Genomic DNA, 18,977 nt, shown 5'->3' on the forward strand with positions numbered 1-18,977 from the left:
TGTGGTCCCTTCACCATCTGAACAGACAGGACAGACAAAGGGTGGGAGAGGAAACTGAGGCACAGATTGGGCAAGTGACTTGTCTAAAGTCACATAACACGTCAAAGCCATGGTTCGAGTCGCTCTGTGGCCCATCAACAATAAACACACCCAGCTTTCGCACGGTTTAACAGAAACCTTTAATGTCCCCATGATCATGATGATCCCTAGCTCCGATCTCAAGCTTTGCATCTGTAGATCTCAAAGTGTTTCATGCAGGAAGGTCAATATCAATATCCCCATTTCGCAGATGGGGAAAGTGAAGCACAAGGGCGATGTTTACACGGCAGTTGGACACCTGCGCCTGGCTCATGCCACCTAACCCGGGCTCGAGCGAAGGAGCGGTTTAACTGCAGGGTAGATGCTGGGGCTCTGGTTGGAGGCCACACCGTCTCCCTCTTGTGACAGCACCTTCAGCATGTTGCCTTTGTCCAGCCCCAGGACCAAACCCTGACCGGGCCAGCGCTCGCCAGCCCTGTCTCTTCCGCGGACCGGACAAGCTCTATCCTGTTGCACTCACAAGCCCAGTTGTCTCGGGGGCGGCTCCTAAAGACACTTGGGTCTGTTTGGAAGGTCAGCTCTCAGCCTGGCCAGCCGCCCTGCCCTCCAGCTTTGCCAGGCCATCTCCTCCTGGGCTGCCGGGCCACAGGGTAACAGGGCGTTTGTTAGCCCCCAGCCGTCCCCGTAGTGCCCCCCTCACTGCCATGGAGCACCCCAATCCGGCTCCTCTGACAGAGACAGTGACCCCGGAGAGCGTCAAATAATGCACAGGGAAAGGTTCCATTTGGGATCGGGGTTGGGGGCACTGATCTACTTAAAGGTGCCCTAAGGAGGTAGCAAGTGGACAGCACATCCACACAGAAACCTCGGAAGCTGAGATCCCATCGTTAGTGACAGGAGTTAACGATCCGCTAGGGCAGGATGGGCAGAAATGCGTCAGGTCACAAGCTGGACGGGAGCAGTGGGTGGGCCGGAGAAGATAGCGGAGAGTGGAACCTGGCAGAGAGGTGAAAGGAAATGAATCGGGTGAAATCCAGGGGAAAGCCCAGATCCCCAGCTGGGGTCAATCAGTTCTGCTCCACTGGACACCGAATCGGGGCTGATTTACGTGACCTGGGGCAGACTCTTCTCTCCCAGTCCTGGGGGGGGGTGAGGGATAAATTGCCCCAGGGCTCTGCAGAGCCTGATACCTGCAGCCCAAGCCCTTCCCCTGCAGAGCTCTCCAGCCCCAGCTGGAATACGCAAAGCCAGAGATTGGAATTGCTCTTCTCTAGGCTGAGGTAGCATTGGGAGCCAGGACTCCTGGGTTCCATTCCCAGCGCTGGGCGAGGGGGAGGGGCTGGGAGCCAGGACTTCTGGGTTCCATTCCCAGGGCTGGGCGAGGGGGAGGGGCTGGGAGCCAGGACTCCTGGGTTCCATTTCCCACTTTGCCACCAATTCTCGGTGTAATTTGGGCAGGTCAGTGTCTGCCGCTCGGTTTCCCCTCGTGTGACACGGGGATAACGGTGCCGCGCTCTGAGGTCTCCCCCGTACCCTGCTCAGAGCGGGACGGCGTCTCGCTGGCAAATCGACTGAAATGCAGAGCTGCAGGTGTCAGAACCAATCCGATTTCTGTTCACCATCCCACAGCTGTTCCCCTCAGCCGGGCCTGACACCGGGAGCCTGCGGGACAGAGGAGAGGGCCCCTGTCAGCACGTGTGGGTCCATCACACGCAGTCGGTAGTGGCTCTTCCCTGTTCCAACGGGATCCGCAGCCGTCGTCTCCTCCAGCTCTGCCCTGGGGGCTGCCCCCTCTCCCCACTGTCAGGGCCCTGGCCAGGGTCTCGAACGGCCTCTCCCTGCCCAGAGCCCAGGGATCTGCTCCCTCCTCCTCCTCCCTGCTGGGCTAGACCCTGTCCATCTCCCTCCCCTGCTCCGCGTCCCCTCCCCACCGGGCTGGGCCGACGCTGCCCCCTCCTGATCCCCTCCTGCCTCTCTGGCGGCTCTGTGTCTCCCCCTCCCCCCTGCCCCATTGTCTGGGGGATCCCCAGGGCTCTGGCCTGGCCCCTTTGCTCTTCTCCCTCCACACCCCAACTCTGGGAGACGTCCCCCGCCCCCAGTGCTCCAGCTTCACCTCCTCTGGGGGCCGGGGGGGGGAATAGAAGGGTCTTTGTCGTCACCTTACACTGAAAATGACTTCCCCCAAAGTCCTGACCTTCCCCCAAACATCCCCTCCCCCCATCTCTGTCCCCAGCCCCTGCTGCCCACGGAGGGGAGGGAAAGGGTTTGACTCAAGGAATCACTCACAGGGTCTGATCCAGCGGGGAGCCGTCCAGCCAGGTCCAGGCCTTCTCCGGGGAGGGGCGGGACAGTCCGACCCAGAACTGATACGTGCCTTGTGTCAGGGGCTGGAGGGACGCCTGCAGGGAGTGTGGGACAGGCAGCTGGGGACCAGAACCTGCTCTCGGCTCTTTTCTTCCAAATCCAAGTTCTCAACAACTTTAGCCCCAGAACTACTGTCTGGCTGTCCACCTATCCCTGTACACACCTATCCATCCCCATGCATACCTGTCCATCTCGCCAAGTATTCCCCATGTAGACTCTTCTGTCCACCCAGCCCCACACCTACCCCCTCTCTCTGTAGCCCTCAAGCCTCATAACTCTCTCTCTCTCACACACACACACACACACACTCAGCCCCTCTCTCCAGCTGAGTTGTGTTGGGCACATCCCAGAAGGGGGAGGGTACCGGTAGCTTTAATCCACCATTGTCAGTCCCTGATCTCAGGGCTGGTGATTTAGGCTGAGATTTGTCGTAGCTGCCTAGGGGATTTGGACACCCTGATATTAACAATTCATGAGAATGGGGTGTCCAAGTCCTTTAGGCAGCATTGACAATCCTAGATCCACCATGTAGCATATACGAGTCCTCGGACTCTCTACCCAGGGCCCAGGCCTGCAGGGGCAGCTCCCGCAGGATGTTACCGTCCCCTTTACCAGCTCCGCCTTGTCCCGGATCACCAGCAGCTGAGAGCCCCTCGCTGAGCAGTCGGAGCGGCTCTCGCTCCACGTTTTGGTTCTGCTGCCGACCCAGTAGCACTTGTCCCCATGCAGCTGCCAGTCCATGGGGCAGAGTTTGCACCCGGAGCCCCCTGCAGAGAGACAGGATTCATTAATGCTCTGAGCCCTCTGGGCCTCATTCCTGGCTACTCCCTTCCTGCGACTGGGGCTGGGATGGGGATAAAATGGGTTTGAGTCCCCTTTGTGCTCCCTGAAATCTGGGGCTAGGCCGGGCCCTGCCTGGCTCCTGGCGTCAGTTAGAGCAGCCTCGGGGCTGCTCTGCCTTATCCATTGCTCCCATATGGGCCCTGGGGAGCAGAGAATACCCATAGTGCACTGCCACCCACGCCAATCTGCTCCCTACTTTGGGGGTTGGGAACAGAGTGTGTGAGGGGCTCTTACTCCAGTCCCACCCTAGGCAGGGAGGTCTCCAGGGCAGAGGGGACCTCATGGGGCTATTTGCATCCATTTTAAGGCTACATTATTCTGCCAGAGTGGCCTAGAAGGGGCTTAGGACAACTGAAGATGCGGTGGGGGCTGGTTAGTGGAAATCTAACAGGATATGGGAGGGGAGGTGGTAACTGGGGAGCACAGGAGAGAAGGTGGGATCCCAGGGATGGCTGGCAATGGGAGGGGGTGAGTCCATGAGACCGTCTCTCTGCTGGGATCTGTCCCTGCTCTGCAAACATTTGGCCATCCTGGTATTAGATTATTTTAAGGACCCCCCCCTTGAGCAGTAACGGGCGTAGCCACTAGATGTCGCTCTCCCCCACGCCCCAGAGCCCCCACACCCAGTCCCAGCTGAGGCAGGTCCATTCCTCGCCTGGCACCCAGCGGGGCTGGTGGCTAGATCGGTGCAGCCAGCAGGGGGCGGCGTGTCCCTGCCCTGCAGGATCCCCACGGGCTGGGACGGCAGCTGGGTTTCCACTGGCCGTGCCCAGGGCGGAGGGCGGCTCAGAGACACATGAGCTGGGGTTACCTGCTGGGCCAGGCTGGGCCGGGGGACACAGCTGGGATCGGAAACGCTCCAGGCGGGCGCTGCATTCTGCCGTGCTGGGGTCTGCACTCCCAGGGGGTGTCGCTGTATCTCTGCTCCCAGCTCCCTCGCTCCCAGGGGGTGTCGCTGTATCTCTGCACCCGGCTCCGTCGCTCCCAGGGGCTGCCGGGGTCCGTCCCTTCTCGGACATCAAGTGGGAAACTGCAAAGCGGCGTCGGTGGGAGTGAGGTGGCGGGTCAATGTGATGGGGAGTTGCTGGGGAAAAGCACCGGCTGAGACACAGGGCCTGGCCCAAAGCCCACTCAGCCCCACCTTCATCGACTCCCATGGGCTTCAGAACAGCCCCAAAGGGCCACAGTCCAAAAGAGTGGCTTGGGATTGAAAATCAGTGGGAGTTGGGTGCCTAAACCCCTTGAGCCTCTTTGAAAACCCAGCTCATCTTTGCATCTGAGTTATCCAGCCCCCATCAAAGCAGTATCAGAACACCTCAGAGTCTTTGCTACATTTCGTCTCCCAACCCCACCCTGTGAGGCAGGGCGCAGGGCTGTTAACTCCTGCTATTCAAGGGGTTTAGGCACTTAAAGCTGCAGAGAGGCCCCGAGTGGGGTTTTCAGAAGAACCTAGGCCCAGATCCTCAACAGGATTTAAGCACCTAACTTCCTTGGCTGTTGGGCACCTAAATACATTTGAGAACTTGGGCTTTAGGAACCTAATTCCCATTGACTTCAATAGGCGTTAGGCAGCTAGTGGGTCATTTTTAGGCACCTAGCTGCAGTGTTAGGTACCTAAACCCCTGTGGAATTCCAGCCTTAAGGGACCAGCCCAGGGTCACACAGGGAATCAGTGGCAGAACCAGGAACCAGAGCTCCTGAGTCCCAGATTAGCACCAAAACCAGTGGCCAGCCTTCCTCTCGGGATGCCTGGGAGCTCCTGCCCTGTCCCACCATCCTGTGGCGAACAGCCAGCTCTGTCTGACACATCAGCCTGGCGATGGGAACACGACCTTCAGGGGGAAACATTCCCAGCCACATTTTGGAGACGTCCCTTCTCCATTGCATCCACCAGCTACATTTCCTCATGATTACGTGTTGAGGACAGTTGTATGGAAACGCCCATGGCTGATGAAAAGCTGGGGGTCCACTAGGATCATTTCCCCCCGCCCCCAGATTTTGAAGCAAGTGGAAATGTTTCAAAATTTAAAATTACAACAATACCTTTACAACTCCCCAGCCGGTGGTACAGTCGAGTGCCCAGCGTGATCAATGGAAAAGCAGCGTGAGGAGGAAATCGGGATTCAGACTTAGCTCTGCCGTATGACCTTGGCCAAGTAAATTCAGCTCATTTGCTTTGACTGTCTTGTCTACTGAGATTCTGAGCTCTTGGAGGGGCAGGGACTGTCTCTCGCTGTGGCTCTGTTCAGCGCCCGGCACAACGGGGCCCTGATCTCAGCTGGGGAAGGGACTGTCTCTCCCTGTGGCTCCGTGCAGCGCCCGGCACAACGGGGCCCTGATCTCAGCTAGGGCAGGGACTGTCTCTCCCTGTGGGTCTGTGCAGCGCCTGGCACAACGGGGCCCTGATATCAGCTGGGGCAGGGACTGTCTCTCGCTGTGGCTCTGTGCAGCGCCCCGCACAACGGGGCCCTGATCTCAGCTGGGTTACTAGTGCAATGTTAATAAAACTTTCCATTGACTTAGATGACCTTTGAAGTTGAATCGCCCCCTCACTGCCCAGTCTAGTGTGGAAACAGCTCCTGTCCTCATTTTACTTCCTCTCCTGTACCACAAAGAGAAACCACCTATGTCGCTCCGGCCGCCCAAGTAAACAAGGTTACAAACAGGGACAGAGCAGCAAACGGCATCTTCTGCCCAGAGCCCAGCTGGCTCCTTACAGCCCAGCACAGACACTTTCTAGGCTGCAAATAGGTCGTAGGCCGTCGGACCAGCCTTCTCTTACTGGTATTATATCTATGACTGTGGAGCCGAGAGGCCCAGCTGTGCCCAGACACAGAGAGAGACAGTCCCGGCCCCAGCTGAGATCAGGGCCCCGTGGTGCCGGGCGCTGCACAGACCTACAGGGAGAGACAGTCCCGGCCCCAGCTGAGATCAGGGCCCCGTCGTGCCAGGCGCTGCCAGACACACAGGGAGAGACAGTCCCTGCCTCACAGAACTTGCAATCTACTTAGACGAAGGAGGCACAATCTCCATTTTATAGATGGGGAAACTGAGGCCCAGAGCACTTGCCCACAGTCACACAGGGAGGGTATTTCACGTCAGCGTGAAGGTGGTGCTCTTAAATTCCTAAAGGGCTCCTGAAAATCTCCCCGTAAATGGACAAGGCAAATCATCGGCTGGGGAGGGAATAGGAACACAAAGGCAAAGTGCCTTGTGCAAGGTCACCCGGCAGATGTGGGACTAGAACCCAGGTCTGGGCCGGGTCAGGCCGGGGGGCACAGCTGGGATCGGAAACGCTGCAGGCGGGCGCTGCATTCTGCCGTGCTGGGGTCTCTGCTCCCAGGGGGTGTCGCTGTATCTCTGCGCCCGGCTCCGTCGCTCCCAGGGGCTGCCGGGGTCTGTCCCTTCTCGGACACCAAGTGAGAAACTGCAAAGCAGCGTCGGTGGGAGTGGGGGCGACTGGTCAATGGTACGGGAGTTGCTGGGTAAAAGCGCCAGGAGAGTCCTGCAGAGACAGAGGGGCTGCCCCAAAGCTCATTCAGCCCCATTGCCACTGCCTCCCATGGGCTTGGGAGAAACCCCAAAGGGACACGGTCTGAAAAAGTGTCTGGGATTGAAAATCACTGGGAACTAGGTGCCTAAATCCCTTGGGCTTCTTTGCAAACCCAGATCGTGTTTCCACCCATTCTCACCCTTAAAACGACCCCCAAAACAGGCTGCATGGGGATGGCCAGACTGAATCAGACCTGGGGCCCATCTAACCCGGGAGCCCAACTCCAAGGCTGGACAGCCCCAGCTACTTCTGAGCAAGGAGCAAGACAGCCCCTAACGGACAATGATACCTTGTCCCCCAACTTAGACCCTTCCAGCCCATCACTTAGAGGCTCATTGATGCCCTGAAGCAGGAGGGTTTATAGCCCCTGCCAAAGCACTTGGGTACTTCCTGGCCCTCTGGCTGGTCTCGTTCCTCTTATATGTGTCCTGATCCTTCACTGAGCCCTGCTAAGCTCATGGCGCCAGTGAGATCCTGTGGCAGTGAGTTCCACAGGCTCATTGTGACTGAGCATCCGTTTTAAATGTGCTGCCTCTCAATGTCACTGGCCGCCCCTCCCGCAGTGTCTCATCCACGCTGCCAACTGACGCACCCGGACAGATAAAGCTATAGCCCTTGGTGACTCACCACAAACCGCCAGCAAGAGCAGAGACAGGATGAGATTCCCAGCCCCTAGAGCGACCTGAAGCCAGCCAGGACACTGACGGGAACCTGTAAGGAAACACAAGCAGAGCCGGGCTGAATTAAGGCTACTCTAGATCCTGGCCTCAGGCCCCAGCTCCAGGAGTCAGATGATTGTACCAGGGTCTCGGCTTTCATTTAAAAAAGAAAGGCAGTTTTCCGCCCTCATGGTAGGGGAGAAAAGATTGAAAATGTGACCCCCCAAGTGTTATTGATACAGCAACACTGCCTGAGTTTGCAGAGAGCCTGCACCAATTGCTCTGAGAGCAGGGCTCTGCTCCATCAATCGCAAGAACCACTGTTTTGGAAGCTCTGCAAACCCCACCTGAAACCCTAGTTTCTATTACCAGATATGGGCAGGAAACGAGGTCTAGTAGGTTGGAACAGTGGGGCTGGGAGCCAGGACTCCTGGGTTCTAGCCCCAACTCTTGGAAGGGAGCGAGGGTTAATGGGTTAAAGCATCGGGGGCTGGAGGCCAGGACACCTGGGCTTTATTCCCAGCTCAGGGAGGGGAATGGGGTCTAATGGGTGTGTCCTTGGGAAAGATTTTTCCCCTGATCTTTATCTCAGTTTCCCCCATTTGACCCACCTTCTTGGCTTCCAGAGGGAAAAGCTCCCCAGTCTCGTTCCCACTCTCGCTCTGTCACTTTGTGCATCCCCCAAGCTCTTTACCTCTGTCCCACCCCGTGATAGAACCCCATGGCCAGACTCTACCATCCCCTGGCCTATCTCTGGGGTCCCAGCCCCGACTCTGACCCTGCTGCCAGGACATGAAGCCCGTAGGTGGGAGGAGGGGGTTGAAATCGTACCTTGGTTCCTGGCTGGGGACGGGCCGCCCAAGCCGCCTGGCTTGGGCCGCAGGTTCAATGCCGTGTAGCCCTCCTCGTCCTCCATCGTGTCCGAGTGAGAGGAGACGATGAAGGCGTGGGCAGGGGGTGGGGGGCTGGGCTGTGAGATCGCACAGGAAGCTGAGCCGCTGGGCTGCAGACTAATGGTTGATGGGGCCACGGTCAGACGCTCTGGCCTGAATTTCCTCTCTCTGCTGTGGCAGACGTTGGCTCTGTCACGCGATAGCTCCCAGCCAGCCCCGGACGCCCCCCGTCCTCCACTCCCTGAATGGGATCAGCTGCCCTGACACCAGGGTGAGGGGCAGAGCCTGTCTATGAGCTAGTCTGGCCCTGGTCATTTCACCCCCCTGCTTGGTGACACAGGGAGGTATCATGGCCCAGCGGGGCGGGCGTTTGGTGCTGGGATTCCCGGCAAATGGTCACACCAGAGCCGCACACCCCGTGCTCTCCCCTGTCCGATGGTTGGCTGCCACCTAGGGGCACAGCAGGGAACTGTAGGCCCAGAGAGGGGATTGGTCTCACCCCAGCTGTTTTCCTCTGGCTATAACGAGTTTTCAGGCACTCGCTGGGCCCGATCCCGGGCTGGGGTCGAGCACTGTGGAAATCGACTCGCTCTCACACATGCTGGGCCCGATCCTGGGCTGGGGGGTCGATCAGAGGGACTGATTCTGAGCGGCACCTACTGAGGCTCTGACCCTAGAGCTCAGATTTTTGACACTGCGCCCCTCACCCTGGTGTCAGGCCAGCTGATCCCCCTCAGGGAGTGGAGGACGGGGGGCGTCCGGGGCTGGCTGGGAGCTTTCGCGTGACAGAGCCAACATCTGCCAGAGCAGAGAGAGGAAATTCAGGCCAGAGCCTCTGACCGTGGCCCCCCCAACCACAACTCTGCAGCCCAGCAGTTCAGCTTCCTGTGCAATCTCACAGCCCAGCCCCCCAACCCCCTGCCCGCACCTTCGCCGTCTCCTCTCACTCGGGCACGATGGAGGACGAGGAGGGCTACACGGCCTTGAACCTGCGGCCCAAGCGGGGCGGCTCGGAAGGCCCGTCCCCAGCCGGGTACCAAGATAACGATTTCAACCCCCTCCTCCCACCTACGGGCCCCATGTCCTGGCAGCAGGGTCAGAGGCGGGGCTGGGACCCCAGAGAAAGGCCAGGGGCCGGCAGAGTCTGGCCATGGGGTTATATCACAGGGTGGGATAGCGCCGCAGACAACGGTAAAGAGCGTGGGGGATTCCCACAGTGACAGAGCAAGATTGGGAGAGAGACTGGGGAGCTTTCCCCTCCAGAGGCCAAAAAGGTGGGTCAAATGGGCGAAAATGAGATACAGAGCAGGGGAAAATCTCTTTCACAAGGACACACCCACTAGACCCCATTCCCCTACCCAAGCTGGGAATAGAGCCCAGGTGTCCTGGCTCCCAGCCCCCCCTGCTGTGACCCACTAGACCCCATTGCCCTTCCAGGGTTGAGAATATAACATAGGAGTCATAGAATCATAGAATATCAGGGTTGGAAGGGACCTCAGGTCGTCATCTAGTCCAACCTCCTGCTCACAGCAGGACCAGTCCCCAACTAAATCATCCCAGCCTGGGCTCTGTCAAGCCTGACCTTAAAAACCTCCAAGGAAGGAGATTCCACCACCTCCCTAGGTAACCCATTCCAGTGCTTCACCACCCTCCTCGTGAAAAAGTTTTTCCTGATATCCAACCTAAACCTCCCCCACTGCAACTTGAGACCATTACTCCTTGTTCTGTCATCTGCTACCACTGAGAACTGTCTAGATCCATCCTCTTTGGAACCCCCTTTCAGGTAGTTGAAAGCAGCTATCAAATCCCCCCTCATTCTTCTCTTCTGCAGACTAAACAATCCCAGTTCCCTCAGCCTCTTCTGATAAGTCATGTGCTCCAGACCCCTAATCATTTTTGTTGCCCTTCACTGGACTCTTTCCAGTTTTTCCACATCCTTCTTGTAGTGTGGGGCCCAAAACTGGACACAGTACTCCAGATGAGGCCTCACCAATGTTGAATAGAGGGGAGCGATCACAACCCTCGATCTGCTGGCAATGCCCCTACTTATACAGGCCAAAATACCGTTAGCCTTCTTGGCAACAAGGACACACTGTTGACTCATATCCAGCTTCTCGTCCACTGTCACCCCTAGGTCCTTTTCTGCAGAACTGCTGCCGAGCCATTCGGTCCCTAGTCTGTAGCGGTGTATGGGATTCTTCCGTCCTAAGTGCAGGACTCTGCACTTGTCCTTGTCGAACCTCATCAGATTTCTTTTGGCCCAATCCTCCAATTTGTTTCGGGCCCTCTGTATCCTATCCCTACCCTCCAGCGTATCTACCTCTCCTCCCAGTTTAGTGTCATCTGTAAACTTGCTGAGGGTGCAATCCACACCATCCTCCAGATCATTAATGAAGCTATTGAACAAAACCGGCCCCAGGACCGACCCTTGGGGCACTCCACTTGATACCATCTGCCAACTAGACATGGAGCCAGTGATCACTACCCGCTGAGCCCGACGATCTAGCCAGCTTTCTATCCACCTTACAGTCCATTCATCCAGCCCATACTTCTTTAACTTGCTGGCAAGAATACTGTGGGAGACCGTGTCAAAAGCTTTGCTAAAGTCAAGGAACAACACGTCCACTGCTTTCCCCTCATCCACAGAACCAGTTATCTCGTCATAGAAGGCGATTAGATTAGTCAGGGATGACCTTCCTTTGGTGAATCCATGCTGGCTGTTCCTGATCACTTTCCTCTCCCCTAAGTGCTTCAGAAATTATTCCTTGAGGACCTGCTCCATGATTTTTCCAGGGACTGAGGTGAGGCTGACTGGCCTGTAGTTCCCCGGATCCTTCTTCTTCCCTTTTTAAAATATGGGCGCTACATTAGCCTTTTTCCAGTCCTCCGGGACCTCCCCCGATGGCCATGAGTTATCCGAGATAATGGCCAGTGGCTCTGCAATCACATCCGCCAACTCCTTTAGCACTCTCGGATGCAGCACATCCGGCCCCATGGACTTGTGCACGTCCAGCTTTTCTAAATAGTCCCGAACCACCTCTTTCTCCACTGAGGGCTGGTCACCTCCTCCCCATGCTGTGCTGCCCAGTGCAGTAGTCTGGGAGCTGACCTTGTTCGTAAAGACAGAGGCAAAAAAAGCATTGAGTACATTGGCTTTTTCCACATCCTCTGTCACTAGGTTGCCTCCCTCATTCAGTAAGGGGCCCACACTTTCCTTGACTTTCTTCTTGTTGCCAACAGACCTGAAGAAACCCTTCTTGTTACTCTTAACATCTCTTCCTAGCTGCACCTCCAGGTGTGATTTGGCCTTCCTGATTTCACTCCTGCATGCCCGAGCAATATTTTTATACTCTTCCCTGGTCACGTGTCCAATCTTCCACTTCTTGTAAGCTTCTTTTCTGTGTTTAAGATCAGCAAGGATTTCACTGTTAAGCCAAGCTGGTCGCCTGCCATATTTACTATTCTTTCGACACATCCAGATAGTTTGTCCCTTTAACCACAATAAGGATTCTTTAAAATACAGCCAGCTCTCCTGGACTCCTTTCCCCCTCATGTTATTCTCCCAGGGGATCTTGCCCTTCAGTTCCCTGAGGGAGTCAAAGTCTGCTTTTCTGAAGTCTAGGGACTGTATTCTGCTGCTCTCCTTTCTTCCTTGTGTCAGGATCCTGAACTCTACCATTTCATGGTCACTGCCTCCCAGGTTCCCATCCACTTTTGCTTCCCCCACTAATTCTTCCCGGTTTGTGAGCAGCAGGTCAAGAAGAGCTCTGCCCCTAGTCGGTTCCTCCAGCACTTGCACCAGGAAATTGTCCCCTACGCTTTCCAAAAACCTCCTGAATTGTCTGTGCACTGCTGTATTGCTCTCCCAGCAGATATCAGGGTGATTGAAGTCCCCCATGAGAACCAGGGCCTGCGATCTAGTAACTTCTGTTAGTTGCCGGAAGAAAGCCTTGTCCACCTCATCCCCCTGGTCCATGGTCTATAGCAGACTCCCACCACGACATCACCCTTGTTGCTCACGCTTCTAAACTTAATCCAGAGACTCTTGGGTTTTTCTGCAGTTTCGTACCGGAGCTCTGAGCAGTCATACTGCTCCCTTACATACAATGCAACTCCCCGACCTTTTCTGCCCTGCCTGTCCTTCCTGAACAGCTTATATCCATCCATGACAATACTCCGGAGTCCTAGCTCCCAGACACATCCTGCTCTAACCATGAGACCTTACTCCCCTCCCAGAGCCAGGGATAGAACTCAGGCATCTAGGCTCCCAGCCCCCGCTGCTCTAACCCATTAATCCTCACTCCCTTCCAAGAGTTGGGGCTAGAACCCAGGAGTCCTGGCTCCCAGCCCCACTGTTCCAACCTACTAGACCTCGTTTCCTGCCCATATCTGGTAATAGAAACCAGGGTTTCAGGTGGGGTTTGCAGAGCTTCCCAAACAGTGGTTCTTGCGATTGATGGAGCAGAGCCCTGCTCTCAGCACAAGTGGTGCAGGCTCTCTGCAAACTCAGGCAGCATGGCTGTGTCAGTAACACTTGGCAGTCACATTTTCAATCTTTTCTCCCCTACCGTGAGGATGGAAAACTGCTTTTCTCTTTTAAATGAAAGCTCAGACCCTGGTACAATCACCTGACTCCTGGAACTGGGGCCTGAGGCCAGGATCTAGAGTGGCTGGGCTTTAATTCAGCCTGGCTCTACTTGTGTTTCGTTACAGGTTCCCTTCAGTGTCCTGGCTGGCTTCAGGTCACTCTAGGGGCTGGGAATCTCATCCTGTCTCTGCTCTTGCTGGCGGTTTGTGGTGAGTCACCAAGGGCTGAAGCTTTATCTGTCTGGGTGTGCCAGTCGGCAGCGTGGATGCGACACTGGGGGAGGGGCGGCCAGTGACATTGAGAGGCAGCAAATTTAAAACTGATACTCGGTTACAATGAGCCTGTGGAACTCACTGCCACATGATCTCACTGGGGCCATGAGCTTATCAGGGCTCAGTGAAGGATCAGGACACATATAAGAGGAACGAGACCAGCCAGAGAGCCAGGAAGTACCCAAGTGCTTTGGCAGGAGCTATAAACCCTCCTGCTTCAAGGCATCAATCAACCCCTAGCTATGGGCAGGAAGGGTCTAAGTTGGAGGACAAGTTATCATTGTCCACTAGGGGCTGTCTTCCTCCTTGCTCAGAAGTAGCTGGGGCTGTCCAGCCTTGGAGGTGAGCTCCCGGGTTAGATGGGCCCCAGGTCTGATTCAATCTGGCCATCCCCATGCAGCCTGTTTTGGGTGATGTTTGGATGGTGAGAATGGGTGGAAACATGATCTGGGTTTGCGAAGAAGCCCAAGGGATTTAGGCACCTACTTCCCAGTGGTTCTTTTCAATCCCAGACACTTTTTCAGACCGTGTCCCTTTGAGGCTTCTCCCAAACCCATGGGAGTCAGTGGCAATGGGGCAGAACAGGCTCTGGGGCAGGCCCTGTGTCTCTGCAGGCCTCTGTGCTGGTGCTTTTACCAGCAACTCCCACAACATTGACCGGGCGCCCTCACTCCCACCGACGCTGCTTTGCAGTTTCCTTCTTGGTGTCCGAGAAGGGACAGACCCCGGCAGCCCCTGGGAGCGACGGAGCCGGGCGCAGAGATACAGCGACACCCCCTGGGAGCGAGGGAGCTGGGAGCAGAGATACAGCGACACCCCCTGGGAGCGAGGGAGCTGGGAGCAGAGATACAGCGACACCCCCTGGGAGCACAGACCCCAGCGCGGCAGAATGCAGCGCCCGCCTGGAGCGTTTCCGATCCCAGCTGTGCCCCCCGGCCCAGCCCGGCCCAGCAGGTAACCCCAGCTCGTGTGTCTCTGAGCCGCCCTCCGCCCGGGCACGGCCAGTGGAAACCCAGCGGCCGTCCCAGCCCGTGGGGATCCTGCAGGGCAGGGACACGCCGCCCCCTGCTGGCTGCACCCATCTAGCCACCAGCCCCGCTGGGTGCCAGGCGAGGAATATGAATGGACGTCCTCCGCTGGGACTGTGCATGGGGCAGCGACATCTACTGGCCGTTCAGGTTATTACACAGCCACGAAGATTTTAATAACAATGTAATAGGAAAAAACAACCAGGAGTCCGGTGGCACTTTAAAGATGAACAGATTTATTTGGGCAACAGCTTTCGTGGGTAAAAAACCCACTTCTTCAGATGCACGGAGTGAACATCACAGATGCAGGCATTATTCTACTGACACATGAAGAGAAGGGAGTTACCTCACAAGGGGAGAGCCAGTGTTGACAGGGCCAATTCAATCAGGCCCTGTCTGATACAACCCAATTGAGCCAAGCCCTAAGATACAACCGCATTTGCTCCAATCCCTCAGATAGAGACAAACACCTACAAGATCTTTATGAAGCGTTCTTAAAACTACAATACCCACCTGGGGAAGTGAGGAAACAGACTGACAGAGCGAGACGGGTACCCAGAAGTCACCTACTACAGGACAGGCCCAACAAGGAAAATAACAGAACATCACTGGCCATCACGTACAGCCCCCAGCTAACACCTCTCGAGCACATCATCAACGATCTACAACCTATCCTGGAAAATGATCCCCCACTCTCACAGACCTTGGGAGACAGGCCAGTCCTCGCTTACAGACAGCCCCCCAACCTGAAATAAATACTCACCAGCAACTACACACCACACCACAGAAACACTAATCCAGGAACCAATCCCTGTAACAAATCTTGTTGTCTACTCTGTCCCCATAACTACTCTAGCGACATCATCAGAGGACCCAACCCCGTCAGCCACACCATCAGGGGCTCATTCACCTGCACATCTACTGTGATCTATGCCATCATGTGCCAGCAATGCCCCTCTGCCATGTACATTGGCCAAACTGGATAGTATCTATGTAAAAGAAGAAATGGACACACATCGCACATCAGGAAGGGTAACATGCAAAAGCCAGCAGGAGAACACTTCAATCTTCCTGGACATTCTGTAACAGATTTCAAAGTAGCCATCCTGCAACAAAAAACCTTCAGAAACAGACTTCAAAGAGAAACTGCAGAACTAAAATTCATTTGCAAATTTAACACCATTAATTTGGGCTTGAATAGGGCCTGGGAGTGGCTGGCTCACTACAAAAGCAACTTTCCCTCTCCTGGAATTGACACCTCCTCATCAATTATTGGGAGTGGACCACATCCGCCCTGATTGAATTGGCCCTGTCCACACTGGTTCTCCACTTGTGAGGTAACTCCCTTCTCTTCATGTGTCAGTATAATAATGCCTGCATCTGTAAGTTTCACTCCATGCATCTGAAGAAGTGGGTATTTCCCCACGAAAGTTTATACCCAAATAAATCTGTTAGTCTTTAGGGTGCCACCGGACTCCGCATTGTTTCTGTGCATACAGACTAACACAGCGACCCCCTGAGACTTGACACAATGTAATACAAAGCTGTCCAATTTTTTTCAGTGTGTGTGGGGGGGTTTCACATCTTATTAGTGGGATTGTTTTACGGTCCCATCCACTCCCATTCCCTACCATCTGGGCCCAATGTACCCTCCCATTCACCCCTGGGTCCCAGCCTCCCCTCCTGTTCCCAGTTTAACACCACCCCTTCCCCCCAGTTACTCCAAGACCCTACTAGGCCATTCTGGCAGTGTAAAGGGGCCTTAAAGTGGATACATTGGCCCCTGAGAATCTCCCCTGTCCTGGGGGGGGCCTCTCCGGCTGATGTGAAGCTGGGGTAAGGGCCCTCACCCACCCTGTTCCCAACCCCCAAATTGGGGGGCAGATTGGTAGTGTGGCTAGAGTGCAGTGCGCTGTGGGTCTTCTCTGCTTCCCAGGGCCCATCTGGGAGCAATGGATAAGGCAGAGCAGCCCCGAGGCTGCTGTAACTGATACCGGGAGCCAGGCAGGTCACCAGCTGCCTGTCCCACGCTCCCTGCAGGAGTTCCTAAAGGACCTGACACAAGGTTCATGTCTGTTCTGGATCGGACTATCCGTTTCCTCCTCGGAGAAGGCCTGGACCTGGCTGGACGGCTCCCAGTTGGATCAGACCCTGTGAGTGATTCTTTGAGTCAAACACTTTCCCTCCCCTCTGTGGGCAGCAGGGGCCAGGGCCAGGGATGGGGTGGGGGGACTTGGGGGGAAGGTTGGGAGCTCAGGGGGAGCCGTGTTCAGTGTCAGACGATGCTGAGACCCCAGGAGGGGGGCTGGGGAGCTCGGCTGAGAGGGGGGCTGGGTGGGAGCAGACAGGGCCATGGGGCAGGGAGAGATTTGTGCATCCCCCAGCACAGAGATGGTGGCTGGAGCCCTGGGGGCGGGGGAGGTGGCTCAGAGACGGGGTGTGGAGGGAGAAGAGCAAAGGGGCCAGGCCAGAGCCCTGGGGATCCCCCAGACAATGGGGCAGGGGGGAGGGGGAGACACAGAGCCGCCAGAGAGGCAGGAGGGGACCAGGAGGGGGCAGCGTCGGCCCAGCCCGGTAAGGGGGGAGACAGGGAGCAGGGGAGGGAGATGGACAGGGTCTAGCCCAGCAGGGAGGATGAGGAGGGAGCAGGTCCCTGGGCTCTGGGCAGGGAGAGGCCGTTCGAGACCCTGGCCAGGGCCCTGACAGTGAGGAGAGGGGGCAGCCCCCAGGGCAGAGCTGGAGGAGACGACGGCTGCGGATCCCGCTGGAACAGGGAAGAGCCGCTACCGACTGTGTGTGATGGACCCACACGCGCTGACAGGGGCCCTCTCCTCTGTCCCGCAGGCTCCCGGTGTCAGGCCCGGCTGAGGGGAACAGCTGTGGGTCGGTGAAGGGGAATCGGCTTCATTCTGACACCTGCAGCTCTGGATATCAGTGGATTTGCCAGAGACGCCTCGTCCCGCTCTGAGCAGGGTACGGAGGAGACCTCAGAGCGCGGCACCGTTAGCCCCATGTCACACATGGGGAAACTGAGACACAGACACTGACCTGCCTGAGATTAGGGTGAGTGTGTGGCAAAGTAGAAATGGAACCCAGGAGTCCTGACTCCCAGCCCCCCTCCCTCTAACCTCCAGCCTCTCCCCCTCTCCCAGGGCTGGGACTAAAACCCAGGAGTCCTGACTCCCAGTCCTCCCTCAGGCAAAGGAGTTTAACGGGGTTAATTCCATTGAGAAGAACAATTCCAAGCTCTGGGGTTACCTGTCCCAGCAGGAGTTGGAGGCGCTGCGGGGGCAGGGCTTGGGCCGCAGGGGTAATGCTCTGCACAGCCCTGGGGCAGTTTAGCACCGGACGGACATGGGAGGGAGGAATCTGCCAGATTCCCCCTGGTGTAAATCAGCATCCATCCAGGGACTTCAGTGGAGCAGCACTGACTGACCCGAACTGGGGATCTGGCCCCATTGACTCCGTGGTGCTATGGTGGATTCACGCCAGGTGTGGATCTGGGGTTTCACCTCTATTTCACTCCTGGTTAATTTCTTTGCACCTCTCTGCCAGGTCCCTCTCTGAGCTCTCTTCCCCGGCCCATCCACTGCTCCCGTCCGCACCTCTGCCCAACCTGCCCTAACGGATCGTTAACTCCTGTCACTAATGGTGGGGTCTCAGCTTCCCCAGTCAGGCATCAGAGCTTTACCATGCTGATGTGCTGTCCCCTTGCTATCTCCTCAGAGCATCGCTAAGCGGATCAGTCCCTCGATCCCAAAGGGAACCTTTCCATGCGTGTTGCTTGGTGATCTCTGGGGTCACTGTCTCTGTCAGAGGAGCCGGGTGGGGACGCTCAGGGGCACTATGGGGAGGGCTGGGGGCTAACGAAGGCCTTGTTACTCAGTGGCCCGGCAGCCCAGGAGGAGATGGACTGGGAAAGCTGGAGGGCAGGTTGGCTGACCAAGCCAAACAGACCCCAGTGTCTTTAGGAGCCGCCACCCCCCGAGACAGCTGGGCTTGTGACTGCCAGAGAACAGAACTGGTCTGGTTTGTGCAAGAGACAGGGCTGGCGAGCGTACACACATTTTGGGTTTGGTCATCGGGGCCGGATGAATGCACCATACTGATGGCGATGTCCGGGGAGGGAGGCAGTGTGGCCTAATGGATAGCACACTGGACTGGGACATGGAAAGCTGGGTTGTGTTCCTGGCTTTGCTGCAGAAGGGCTACCCCGGTGTTTGCTGCACCCTCTCTAGCCCCCAGCCTCGGCTGACGGGCTGGATGCCCCGTGCCTGCTGGGTGACTCCGCGTACGACACTTCATCTCTTTGGGTTTGTCTACACCAGGGTTCTCAAACGTTATTGCACCACAATCCCCTTCTGACAACTAAAATTACTACACGGCCCCAGGATGGGGGACCAAAGCCTGAGCCCGCCCAAGTCCTGCTGTCCCGGGCCGGGGGGTGAAAGCCAAACCTCAGGGGCTCCAGCCCTGGGGATGGGGGACTGCAACCTGAGCCCTGCCACCCAGGGCTGAAATCCTGGGGCTTTGGCCTCAGGCAGTGGGGCTCAGGCTTCGGCTTCAACCCCGGGCCCCAACAAGTGTAACACCAGCCCTGGATTTGAGGCTGGGGGAGAGGAGCCCCTCCCTTGGCCCAGCCCAAACCGAGCTGCCGTGGGTGGGGAGAGGCGCCTCTCCCCCGGGCCCGAGCTGCTGCGGTGAGAGAGGGCTGGGGTGGGAGTCCTCTCTCCCCACC

At 56.8% G+C, this 18,977-nt stretch overlaps 2 protein-coding genes across 2 annotated transcripts; one reads left to right on the forward strand and one right to left on the reverse strand.

The window, feature by feature from the left end:
- Positions 1-239: 239 nt before the first annotated feature.
- Positions 240-5,819, reverse strand: LOC125629574 (killer cell lectin-like receptor subfamily F member 1). The gene is made up of 6 exons (XM_075119598.1): positions 5,290-5,819; positions 4,058-4,276; positions 3,016-3,170; positions 2,326-2,438; positions 1,573-1,701; positions 240-1,035 (listed from the first exon to the last, which is right to left on the reverse strand). The coding sequence occupies exons 2-5, from the start codon at positions 4,263-4,265 to the stop codon at positions 1,578-1,580; spliced, it is 600 nt and encodes a 199-aa protein (XP_074975699.1). The 5' UTR covers positions 4,266-4,276; positions 5,290-5,819; the 3' UTR covers positions 240-1,035; positions 1,573-1,577.
- A 3,488-nt stretch (positions 5,820-9,307) lies between these two features.
- On the forward strand, positions 9,308-17,207 carry LOC142068992 (killer cell lectin-like receptor subfamily B member 1F). Its single transcript, XM_075119110.1, has 7 exons — positions 9,308-9,384; positions 12,751-12,758; positions 13,065-13,148; positions 13,905-13,971; positions 14,083-14,165; positions 16,176-16,392; positions 17,084-17,207. The coding sequence occupies exons 1-7, from the start codon at positions 9,308-9,310 to the stop codon at positions 17,205-17,207; spliced, it is 660 nt and encodes a 219-aa protein (XP_074975211.1).
- Positions 17,208-18,977: the final 1,770 nt, after the last annotated feature.

This window comes from Caretta caretta, chromosome 14, assembly GCF_965140235.1.
Source record: "Caretta caretta isolate rCarCar2 chromosome 14, rCarCar1.hap1, whole genome shotgun sequence".
Lineage (NCBI taxonomy): Eukaryota > Metazoa > Chordata > Testudines > Cheloniidae > Caretta > Caretta caretta.

Bases quoted from the DNA above. Each gene is read 5' to 3' on its own strand.
- LOC125629574 (XM_075119598.1), bottom strand. From the start codon at position 4,265: ATGTCCGAGAAGGGACGGACCCCGGCAGCCCCTGGGAGCGACGGAGCC. The intron at 2,439-3,015 runs GTAAAGGGGACG...CACTCCCTGCAG, and splicing joins TCCGGGACAAGGCGGAGCTG to GCGTCCCTCCAGCCCCTGAC. The intron at 1,702-2,325 runs GTGAGTGATTCC...TCTGTCCCGCAG, and splicing joins TCCCCGCTGGATCAGACCCT to GCTCCCGGTGTCAGGCCCGG.
- LOC142068992 (XM_075119110.1), top strand. From the start codon at position 9,308: ATGGAGGACGAGGAGGGCTACACGGCCTTGAACCTGCGGCCCAAGCGG. The intron at 13,972-14,082 runs AGATACAGCGAC...CCCTGGGAGCAC, and splicing joins AGCGACGGAGCCGGGCGCAG to AGACCCCAGCGCGGCAGAAT. The intron at 16,393-17,083 runs GTGAGTGATTCT...TCTGTCCCGCAG, and splicing joins TCCCAGTTGGATCAGACCCT to GCTCCCGGTGTCAGGCCCGG.